At 36.8% G+C, this 12,380-nt stretch overlaps 1 protein-coding gene across 1 annotated transcript in view; it reads right to left on the minus strand.

Annotated features, from left to right (window-relative positions):
- Positions 1-568: 568 nt before the first annotated feature.
- CFAP46 (cilia and flagella associated protein 46) overlaps positions 569-12,380 on the minus strand; it is a 95,809-nt gene continuing 83,997 nt past the window's right edge. The window contains exons 52-60 of the mRNA XM_063306572.1: positions 11,891-11,946; positions 10,071-10,131; positions 9,021-9,056; positions 8,259-8,358; positions 6,777-6,889; positions 5,796-5,877; positions 4,645-4,781; positions 2,470-2,553; positions 569-965 (exon numbers count right to left, since the gene is read on the minus strand). Coding sequence (XP_063162642.1) covers positions 832-965; positions 2,470-2,553; positions 4,645-4,781; positions 5,796-5,877; positions 6,777-6,889; positions 8,259-8,358; positions 9,021-9,056; positions 10,071-10,131; positions 11,891-11,946 — 803 coding nt within the window. The 3' untranslated portion in view covers positions 569-831. The remainder of the gene's footprint in view (positions 966-2,469; positions 2,554-4,644; positions 4,782-5,795; positions 5,878-6,776; positions 6,890-8,258; positions 8,359-9,020; positions 9,057-10,070; positions 10,132-11,890; positions 11,947-12,380) is intronic.

Consider the following 12,380-nt stretch of genomic DNA (forward strand, 5'->3'; position numbering starts at 1 on the left):
CAAAATACAAGACAATAATAAGACCTTACAAACATAACAAAATAAAGTAAAAAACAAAACTAAAAAGAAAACAAAATTCTTATTTCTGAATCACCCCAATAATATACCCCAGTAGAATTAAAAGCAAAAATGTGGTGACAGTTGAACAGTATCACTGGTAGCTTCAGTTCTTCTTTCCTGCAAATTTGCAAGGCCTTGAGGTAAAGAAAAGGAAGAGATGGTGGTGATGGTGGTTGCAGCTGGACCTGTATGAAGTGGTTGTGGATGGATCGTTGACCTGCTGAAAATTTGGTCTGACCAATTAGAATAGTAGATGGAATTTTGAGAAGAACCATGACTTGAACAGATGTAGTAGGTATGGTTTCATCAGGCACACCAAGTGATTTTGTTTACTTAAGTAATGGGCTTATGTTTTAAACAACCATCTTGTATTTTTATTTTTTAAAAATATACTAAATACTAAATCTGTGTTTCAGTGTACTGTTACTATCACTAACTATTTTCACCATTTATGCTACTTGAGCAATTAACCCTGCAAATCTTTATCTCAAGGCCCTACTACAACAACCTTGTCTCAATCACCCGGTGTAAAAAAAATCAGGCCCCCATATATCACAACCTAATATTAAAACAATAAATCCTGTAACTGAAACATCTGATGCAAATTAGAGTAAGAGAAATATCAAGTTAAAAAAGAAAAGAGTTTAAAGTGAATGTCATTGTTAAACTTTAAAAGAACCATCAAGTACCAGCTTCTTAAAAACAACATCAAATGGCATGAAAACCTGTTCCCTTCACACTCCAAGCATACTTAAAGAAATATATTGCTAATCACGTAAACATCGTGTTGGGCAGCCCATATAAAACAGCATCAATAACCGAAGGGTGAACTGGAGTCTGGTTTGGCTGACTGGGACTTTTCTCAAGACTGTGGCCTTTCTCATCTCCAGGGGAACCAGGTGATGCTGCAGAAACAAAGCAAAATATTCCATCTGAGATACATACTGAAATTGCAAGATTTCAAGAGGCGTACCCTTTAAAGCCTGCCGCTTTAGGCAAGTCTTTTGAAGAACTTGATTGAGTTTTTCTACTGATATAAGACATTTCAAAATATTCGTGTTTGGTGGAATTGAGTCCAGAGTGTTTACTTTTGCTTGCTTCAACAGAGAGCCAGCGTGGTGCAGAGGTTAAGGCACTGGACTGGCGGCTGAGAGTCCCCCTTCAGCCACAGAAGCTCATGGGAGGATGTTGGGCCAGTGCTTCTCTCAGTGCTTCATATATAGCGCTATATATGCCTATGTACAGCTACAAGAGGAGGTTGTGTTATGTATGCCTCCTTGAGCTCCTGAAGGAAAGGCAGGATAGATATTGAATGAATGAATGAATGAATGAATGGTCCCATTCAAGCACTACATTATATACAAAGCCCCAATCCCCACTTCCTGTTCAGGCAATATGTGATTAATAAGCTTCATCTACCTGGGAAAGAGGTGTCATTTAAAGAACTATAGTTTTTTAGAAAATAAGGTAGTGCCTGTTTCGTTGGAAGAGGCACCCTGGTTTTTGCCATATTAGCAGGGATGTGCAGCCAATAAGGGCTCCCTGACAAGTGTACCAGCAAACGTTTGAGAGCTCACGTGTCCCGCTCACCTTTGCCATGTTTCAGTATCATGTGTGTAAAGGCACTGAACCTATTCTGATAGGCCATTGTTTCTTGGTTCAGGATTATCCAATTTGCTTTGCATTTTGGCATTTCACTGGTATTTTAGAAGTTACTGAAATCAGCAAGGACTGCATGTATTAAGCTCTAAAATCAGCTCATGGAATAACCTGGTGACCTGAAACTTTGTTAATACAAAGGTTAAAGTAGTGTCTAAATTCAATACTAAAAGCTAGGGAATATCGAAGGCCAGCTAATGGTAAGGTTACCTGTCATGAAACTCTGCCTTCTACCTGATTGCCAGAAATTGTCCCTGACAAACAGGACCTATTCTGAACTTACAGAAATCTCTGATCACTGGTGAAACAGAAACCAAGCAACATTTGTGTGACTGAATAATGCATTTCAAGCATGAAGTTTGTAATGTAAACCTAATGCTCATTTGCATTACAAATAGCTCTTACCTTTTATTTTTTCACCTGGTCAATGAGGGTAATAAAGTACCATGACTACCTTTATTTTTCACGTAAAAAAGAAATCCTACTTTCATGTGATCAGAGATACAGCAGTTAAAAGGCTCTTTGAGCTTCATGTGTGATAACAGTCAAGGACCAAAACCATCACATGGGACAGAGCTGAACTGGATTAAGAGAACAGTATTTTTTGTTCATATTATTTTATAATTAGCTTCCCTAATCCCTATCCCCAAGTTGCTACTTTCTACATGGATGAAAGTGGGTATTTTCTTCAATAGGACAAAGAGTACATTTGGGGAATGCATTTTTTAATTATAAAAATAAACATTTTACTTTTCAGTGACTCGTCTCTGAGCATCTTTTTCCTCTGAATAATACGAACAGCCTGTCCAGTTGTTCTGCCTACTTTTAAGAAACCTGTAAAAGAAGAGCAGTTACTAAAACTCACATATACATTAAAAAACATATGCAGATTAAACATACAGTCTTATATGTATAATACAGTGGAAAACCATTACAATGAATGGGTTTAGGATGCGAAACTACATGGTATGAAATTTACTATATATAAACCCCTCCCCCCAGCAAACAAGAAATAATTTCAAGCATCAATTTACAGGTAGTCCTCATTTAGCGACCACAATTGGGACCAGCAACTTGGTTGTTAAGCAAAGCAGTCACGAAGTGAAACAGTGACTCTGCTTCTATTCTCACTTCAGCTTTCCTTTGCTTTACAGACCTGCGAAGGTTGTAAATGCAAGGGTTGATTGCAAAGTTACTTTTTCATCACTGTTGTAATTGCAAATGGTCACTGTACAAGGCAGTCACTAAGTGAGGACTACCTGAATGGCAACCTTATTAGGGCAAACAGCAGTTGGGGGCAATGGTACCTTCCTTCAAAGCTAGGTCAGAGCTCTGACCTGGATTGTGACTATTCTCTGCCTTCCTTTTTAAATACAAGATAAATATTTGATACAAACATTTTTGAAAGTACAAACTTGATTGGACAAATGGCTGTCCAGAGTGTGGACATAATCAAAGAGGACCTGGACATAAAGGAACCACTTCTCGCTTGTTAGAAGCAAACCAGAACCTGAACTCATGCTGCTATTCATTATCTATTCTCTTAAGATCATGGATCTTGGATTCAAAATGGCTGCAATCAGCCTGGCCCCAGCCCACATTCACGGCAGTCGGTTCCGCCTCCCCACTCACCAACAAAAGTACAGTATAAACAACTTGTTCAAGCTTGATACTTTATATGAGCTAACAGGCCACATCTACATTCAGCCTGGACTGGTGAGGATAAGTTGATTTCTGGATTTGATTATATGTAGCAATGCTAATTTCCTAATAAGCATATTTAAGGTGGCAACCTATGTCCAGGGAAAACAAAGTAGCTTCTGGCTTGAGCTGTTAACAGAAGAGCCTCCCTACATATTTTAGCTATGTGACTAGTTAGGGATCTGAACCTTAAAGGCTTGTTATCAGAATGTTCTACAATTACCGGTAGCAACACGCTTGTCCCAGCATCCCTTTCCTTGGAAAGCTAGCATTTGGCAATGGCAGATACAACAGTAATGGCTGTTGCCTTGCACTTGTCTTTTGCAGGACCTGCTGACAATGGATTTGTTCCTGCCCTTCCAGCCTATTCAGACTTCAAGTAGACTGGAACAGGGAACCAGCCATTTATTCTTCTAGAACAGGGTTTTTCAACCTTAGCAACTTTAAGATGTGTGGATTTCAACTCCCGGAATTCCCCAGCCAGCTTGCTGTTCTAGGGATATAGGCGGAAAATAAGATGTTAAATTTCCAACTGGTTTCAAAGGCCAAAGCTTGACAAAAGGTTCTGTAGTTAGAAGGAACTCCTCTCCCACATCTTGTTCTTGGAATCTACTAAAGAACAGAGCAGCATACAATAATGCCTATGTCTTCAGTAAAAGGTGACCCCATTAATATTTTTTCACCATCTATGTAAATTAAAGGTGAATTTTTATTAAATTGATATTTAACAAAACCATCTACTACACAAAATGGTGTGGATACCTACCTATAGGACAGGAACACTGTTTACAGTTAACTCAAATCTGTGCATGCTGTTTGTATGGATCCACCAGTTTTAATAAACAAAGCATAATTGTTTGATAAGCAATGAAAAGTTATACAAACGTGTAAAGCACCATAAACACCTTGCAGTTTCTCCTCAGCTTCCATTGGATTTTATTTTTCTTGGTTCAAACAGTTCTGGAAATGTTACCGATTACATAACATTCACAGCTACTGAAAACAGTGGGTCTGCTGTTTTAGTTGTAAGTTATAGTTCTACTTGCTTAGCAGGTGCCCTGCATGGATTTAGGGAGTATCTGGACCACTTCCAGAATTCTTTGTGGCATACTGGGATCCACGGCAAATATGTAGAGTTAATATCTTAGAGATATTAATTTAATATTCAAACCAAAATGATAATGTAATAGAATCATGTTTTTCACTGAGTTTGCTTTTGCATACTTTCACAAAAACTATCTAGTCGTATTGAATTCTCTTCCAGGGTAGTGAACCATTGGTTGATTATGATGGAACGCACTCCAATAAGGCTTAGAATGATTGCAGTCTCTGTGGTCATCTCCAGAGATAAGCGTAAAGAACTAAAAAAAAAAAAAAAGCTATAAGGAACTTCAAATATAAAATTACATGAATAACCTGAATACAAAAGGCAAACACAGGTGTATTCAAATTTTGTCATTCAGCTACACTGCCAAGAGGTAACTGCAATTTTCTTATCTGTTCCTCATCAGCACATTGGGGATTAAATACGGGATGTGCAAGCTATGAAAAGCTGTAACACACTAGGCTGCCATTAGGGACACGCAGGAAACATGTAGTTTTGCTCAGGATAAAAGTGTCCCACCTGGAACGTTCCAACAGGCAAGTATTGGATCAGAACAAAATCTGGACAGCTCAAGTGCTTTTTCTGAATTCAAAACAACACTCTCAGAACATACATTCTGTTTTGCGATTGTAATACCTAAAACCAGCATGTTGAGGTTGGAGCTCCCTGTTTGGAGGCTGTTTTAACCAAAACAGTTGGAATAACTAAATTTTGTTCCAATCCTCAAAACAATCAGAACGCACACATTTTGTTTTGGGTTTGGAATGCTCAAAACTGCTATTCCAAGGTCAAAACATTTTATTTGTTCCATGTATTTTATTCCTAAGGTGTAAGAAGGTTATTATAAGAAACTCTGTTTACAGAAGATCTAGATGTGCTTAAGCCACAGATGAAAACAGTACTTTTAGTAAGTATAAACAAATGGCAGTCTGGCACCTATGACACAGCGTACTCAACTACATGTTTCCATAACTCTTCAATTCTACTCTAGATGGTAATGGATCTTCTGGGGTAAATTTGAGGATGCCCTACTAAAAGTAGCAGCTTGTTTGTATAATGTAGGATATTAGCCCTGAGATTTTAACTTTGAAAGAAAGGAGTGAGAAATTTAACTGTCGATAGAAGCAAACCTAATAGACATGTTATAAAATAGTAAAAATTTGTTGATGGATATTAAATAAATCACATCAAGTTTAAAATGAAAAGGCTTAATGTAACTTTATGTTCAGGTTTATCCTGCATTCTTTTCTTGTTGTAACATTTATTTTACCTTCTGCCTTCATCTTGATTTCTTAATCGTATAAGACTTGGTTTTGAATGCACCCGTCCTGAAAGTACAATCAACTGGCATTCTGAGGAAGAAAGAAACAGCAAAATTGATGTCATTTCAGGTGCACTTGAAGATGTGAGGGCAAACTCTACCTGCACCATTCTTAAAGATCAAGAAATCTCTAGAATCTTGTGGTATGTAATACCTGAGACATCAGAAGAAGGGAGGGCATCTTTTGGCAGAAAGTAATGGTGATGAGACTGGGCAAACAGAAGGCTATCAAGAGAAAGAAAGGAAGGAAGGAAGGAAGGAAGGAAGGAAGGAAGGAAGGAAGGAAGGAAGGAAGGAAAGAAGGAAAGAAGGAAAGAAGGAAAGAAGGAAAGAAGGAAGGAAGGAAGGAAGGAAGGAAGGAAAGAAAGAGACAGACAGACAAGGAAAAAAGAGCTAAAATAATCGTCAAAATCAAGCAACCTATGGGAAGCAATGCAATTTGGGGGCAACATTTCACAACTGTAAAGCTTGGTCAGAGCTCCAAGGACCCTTTGGTGGAATGATCACAAAAGGAAGCAGAGTATCTATTCTACTGGTGTCAGTCCTCCACTCCCCTCACCTCAGTTCAAGTGTCCCTCCATTCCCCCCACTCATGTAAAACTTCTGCCTTAATCTCTTTTTCTTCTAGTACTTGCTCTGCATTTCTGCAACTCCAGAAATTAGCAGGCAGAGGTTCCTTTTTCAGTTTGGAGAAATACAGAGAAAAGTCATCTAAAACGACAGAGGAGAGGAGATGCAGAAATGGGCAAGGCTAAGGCTAACCTGCCACAGAGAACCACAGTTCATTGCGGTGTCTCAACACAGTCAATATGGAATAGGAATATTCAAAATAAACTTGGTAATAACTTAATAATAAATTTAAATAAATAAAAAAGAAATCTATTGTACAGAGAAAAAAGGAAGGGGCTTTTTCCCGTTTCAGTGAATCACCTGGGATGTTCATAGCAACTAGCTTGTCAAGTGCTATATGGGAGAGGAATCTTGCCATTCCAGAGAAGAAAAGCATACTGCAGTTATTCAATATGTATTCCCACTCTGTATAACTGCAGGGGGAAAAAAGTCAAAATTTAATTTTAACAATATTTTCTATTTAGAGGGAAGACCACAACAAAGCATGCTAATACGACATCAAAATACAGCACAAGAATATGGAATCTACACTGCAGGTTACCTATTTTATTACTATTATGCTATGCTACTTTAAGAATTTTCTGCTGTGTGTGCGTGTGCGTGTGTGTGTGCATTTGGTGCCTTTTGCCTCCTTCCTAGGGCTGAGAGAGAGTGACTGGCCCAAGGTCACCCAGCTGGCTTCATGCCTAAGGGGGTACTAGAACTCACAATCTCCTGTCTATGCCAGATTGTTTACTCCAGCCAGTCTGGAATACTTGTAAAATTAATATGAAGTGGAAAGCAATTTATAATTCAATTTTTACAGATGTATAGGATATCAGCATTAGAGATGGATGTATACATATATACTTTAAAAAGTATTTGGATCTGTCTTTACAGTATATTATTACAGTTAGTTTCCTTAAGGTCCATTTCAGTGCTTTTGTCATGAAAGACTGCAGCACTCTGGACAAAGTACAGTATCCTAAGGTACCCTAAATCCGATTCATTTCGACATGGGTTTTTAAAAAATTTTCAATTAAAATTGATTAAAATTACTGTGACTCTATTAAAAATCCCCCCCTCCCATGTGGGGGAGATGAGCGGTGATAAAAATATGATAAATAAATAAATAAATAAATAAATAAAATAAAAAATGTACTATGTTCTTTTAAGACATTTTTTTTTTTGAGAAATCTCTTAAGAGTTCAAATATGAATTTAATTTCACATTCTAAAATCAATATATAAACTGAAACTTGGTTATCAGGCTGCATTTGTCCTTTTTCAAATATTGCAGTGCAGTTTGCCAACTAAAAATGGATAAAAGGAAAAGTCTGTTCAAAAGTGGAAATACCGGTATTGTGTTCTAACCTAACAACTGCTGGTAATGGAATCGCAGATAATGAGACTGTGAAAAATGCATTTGACACATGGGAAAAAGCCTGTACTTTATACCATTTTGTCCATTTTACCATAGATAACAAGGTCTGCTTTGAATTTATTAACCGTGGTTCCATAAAACTGTGAGCAACAGAACTACAGATAGCAAGAGCAATCTGTAGTCATGAAAATAATATGAGGCATATTATCATGGAAAATTCTTTGTAAATATATCCATGTTAGGCAAAATTGCAAACAAAAATGCATGACTGCAGAAATTTGCAGCAAAAAATACATAGTTTAATGCAAACTTTAAAAAAAAGCCCTCAGGTTTTCAACAAACCAACCTATACAGATTCACAAAAATGAAAAATGGAAAGAAACTGGAATGGATTCACCTATTCCTAATGAATGTACTTACCTTGGAAAGTGTGTGTCGCCCATCATGCCTTCCCAGTGAAAGGTAAATGGCTCATATTTTTCTAGGAATGCTCTAAAATTGTTTGCAGGATTTTCTAATTCTATATAAAGATTTTTTAAAAAAAAGTTAGATTAGCATTAGTTAGATTTTCCAGCTATAATTCTAAACAGTTGCTAATTAAAAAAATATAATAAAAGCAGGCTTGTAAATAAGCACACAAAAATTAGATCCCTGATTTTTTTTCTCTAACAGCCTGCACAAAGATTTGTAATCCTTGATTTCATACTGGATAGCAATAAACAGCAGTTGTAATCATCAATCTGCCCACATCAAAATGAGGTGACAAAATGCCAGCGTTGCTATTTATTCCTCAACAAAATGTAAGAAGCAAAATAAGCATGTTATATCTCTTCTAGCCTTATTTTTATTTTAAAAGAGCCATCTCAGATACCCAGCTACTGGGCCTAAAGTTTTGGCCCTGTCCTACTAGTCCTATTTGTTCAGTTGGGGGGAATTTGGTTACAGGGAATTGCTAATCACCTACAGGAATCAGGCAACTTATTAATGTAAGCTTGTAATATACTAGTTTTTCTTAGTATATATCATTTATACTGGGGGGGGGGCATAAAAATGACTTAATTTTTAACCTCAGTCTTAGCTTCGTTGTCTTTAAAAGTGATTTCTGTGACGTTGGAAAAGCAAACACAAAAGCAAAAAACAGGATGATTTCTCATGGTTAACAAATAATTTTACTAGCCTTACCATCTTCCCTTCCATCATTATAAGGATCCACAATATCTGAAACAAGCCATTAAGAATGTGCAAATGAGATGAGAAATGGGCCAGACTGAACTGGACTGCTCTATCAAGCTCCCTACCCACAAGATACCCCCAATCATAATATTCCCACTGAGGAAAATAGTCCGAGTTTGAACAACAGGCCAACAGTGGATAAGTGGTTCTATTTTTTTAAAAAAACCCTTTCAATGAAATATTAATATGGTACCCCAACATATTTGGCTGTGAATGTAACTTCATCAGCACCATCACACTTCTGACACTCTGCTCCTCCTATATGGCCTGAAAATCCTCTTTGTTCTTGACTGCCAGCAGCTTCCCATTCCACATGATACTGCTTGTGGCATCTGTTCTCCCACTATGAAATGGCCTCCCTTCACATTCTGGTAACAGAAATACTAACTAAATATTACTTTTCTTTTTCTATTATTCAAAGATCACACTCAATAATTCATGCCTCCTTGGCTGGAAGTACTATCAAACACTCACTTGACACTTGTATCTTCACCCTGACTCTAATTTTATCCCTGCTGAGATTCAAGAAGGAAGCTTAAAATGATCCTTCTTTTGCCAGGCTTCTGGATCTTAATCTACTGAGGGCTGCTGTTACTGTATTTTACCAGCTGGCTGGGTTTATTTGCTTTATTCTTTTACCATAGCTATGTTTTATAGTTTTGTTTTTTATTTATTGCAAGCTACCCAGAGTTGTATGATTGGTATATCACAGAAATAATATAAAATAAGAAACATACATACAATATGAGGAATATCTGTGTAGTTCTGCAATAGCCATTGGTAGGTCAGACATTTTGCTCTACTAAGGGTGTATTTTCTTAGCTCTGAAATTAATTTAATTCTTTTTTTCTTTCTATTTATTTATTTTTAAATTTTATTTAGAAGCTCAAGGTAACATACACATTACTCCCTCCTGTAGTAATCTTATTTATGGAAGTTCTTATGAAAAACTCATGGTTTAGGTATTCAATCTGGTAAACAGCTATTTTCAAAGGATACATTTCACATTGTGGACATCAATGGAAATACAATTGGGTGGCAGAATACGGTTAAGAGCCAGCTGTTTTGAAATAAGAAACAGTTTAGTGTGGCATGCAACGAACAAGCAAACAAACAAATCCCTCCAGGAAAAAAAAAACACTTCTGCAGCATACTTGAAAATTGCTTTCTCAGACAAAAACCTAAGTTTTGTATTCAAACTACGTTCAGCTCAACTGTGACTAATTTCCTAGCTCAGGACCAGAATGCTAAATCATTATTATTATGAACACATGATGCTGTTTTTCTTAAAATAATCAGGAAAATGCTACTGTAGATAACTCTTTGGGAGAATGTATTGTTCAGAAGAATACAACTACTATGGCTATGGGAAACTGATTCAAATATTTCTTGATCACTATTACTTCCTAGGTCCCAGGGCACCAAGCTGTTTTGCTGATCTAGGTGAACATAATTTTATGCTTCTCCATAGGTATTTCAATTTGTGAGAAAGAACCCAGTTTTCTTTTCTTGATAGATTTTCTCCAAAGACATCACATTTTCCTAGCGTCATTCAGCTGACAGGAGCGAAAAGGCTGAACTGGGCAAATCTCATGAGGAATATATTCCCTTAGAGCCTTGGGGTAAAAGAGTTGAGTGAGAGAAATTCTATGTTCCCCTCATATTGAATCTCCCTTTTTCTGCTCTCTATTAAGCACACATCTGCTGAAAATGTCTAATAAATTCAACTCTGAATAGGGAATTTAAAAGAAAACCACATAAAATGTTAAAAATATACTTTTCTTTTGCAATAAGAATTCAGTTGAACATCAGGGCTTCCTTCTTTTGTTTGCTACAGGTATTCCTCATCTAACAACCACTTGTTCAGCGACCATTCAAAATTACGACAGCACTGAAGAAGGGGGACTTACGAGTGGTCTTCAAAGTTGTAGCTGTCATGGCGTCCCCGCAATCACATGATTGCGATTCATATGCTTGGCAACGGGCTCGCAGTTATGACATCAGAGCATCCCATAGTCACATGATCGTCATTTGTGAACTTCACTGCTGGCTTCCGACAAGCAAAGTCAATAGGGAAGTTGGCAGGAGGTTGCAAATGGTGATCATGTGACTGCAGGATGCTGCGACCATGTGGGACGCTGCGAGGATTGTCCTAACGACAGCAACTGGGACTGCCAAAACTGCCATAAGTCAATGTGGTCATGTGACGACGTGCTTTATGACGAGTTCCTGGTCCCAATTACCGTTGGTAAGTGAGGTCTACCAGTATTTGCAACAGATGGCATATATACTACTGTATACTCCTTATCTCATTTGTATAGCTTGATTGCAAATATGGATTGGTTGGAAAGAAAGCAAATATGTTTGTGCATACATGTGCAGGTTGGAAAGAATGCAACTGACCACAGTATCTCAGACACCACTGTTGAGAGGTCTTGGGTAGAGGGAAGAATCATTTTCTTTTTTCTGGAATGTATAGATTATATTGAAACTCCTAAATTGCTACTGTTGTAAGATGTGATGTGTTTGGATGAAATGAAGTCTGCTAATCAGTTTATCAAAATAGCTTACTACTAGCTTGTACTTTTCAAAATGTAGTTATCAATAATGAGAAAAATTCTTGTGAAATTTGCAGTACATTTGCTACATAGATCTAATATAACAAAACTATGGAGCTGAGAAAACATGTGACTTTTTTATTAATAGGCATGTTCAAAATAAAAAATAAACCTATTAGAAACTGTGATTGTTTTGGATATTGACAATGGCATGAAGGTACAAGCTCAGAATTTCAGTGGAACTGAAGAATATATACTTACTGTTTTCATACTTCTTGGTTCATTTTTTGGTTTTGCACTCTTTTTTCCCTCACTTTCTATAAGCATTAAAAGCACCATGTAAATAAAACAAGATGTGTTTCCCTATAGCAGCATGCATGTTCTTTATTCTTGTACATCAACAGCACTCTTAGGTTATACTAATAAAGCAATAAATAATTAAGTTATTGACTTGTTTATTCATTTAACTTCACATAGATACTTCTTTAGGTTTTTTTTAAAGCCTAGATACAATTCTGGGCTTCTTTATCTTAGGATAGGTCTCTTGACAGAGGAATCTAAAAGGTTTGGGAAACCATCCAGATAAATATGAAGTTTATATTGCTGCCTTGGTTCCCTTATTTATTTATTTATCAAATTTATCACTGCCCATCTCCCAAAAGGGACTCTGGGTGGTTTACAATAAAACATAAATAAGAAAAAATATAAAACTATAAAATACTAGAATACATAATAAAATAAATATGATAAA

Source organism: Candoia aspera, chromosome 6, assembly GCF_035149785.1.
Source record: "Candoia aspera isolate rCanAsp1 chromosome 6, rCanAsp1.hap2, whole genome shotgun sequence".
Taxonomy (NCBI): domain Eukaryota; kingdom Metazoa; phylum Chordata; class Lepidosauria; order Squamata; family Boidae; genus Candoia; species Candoia aspera.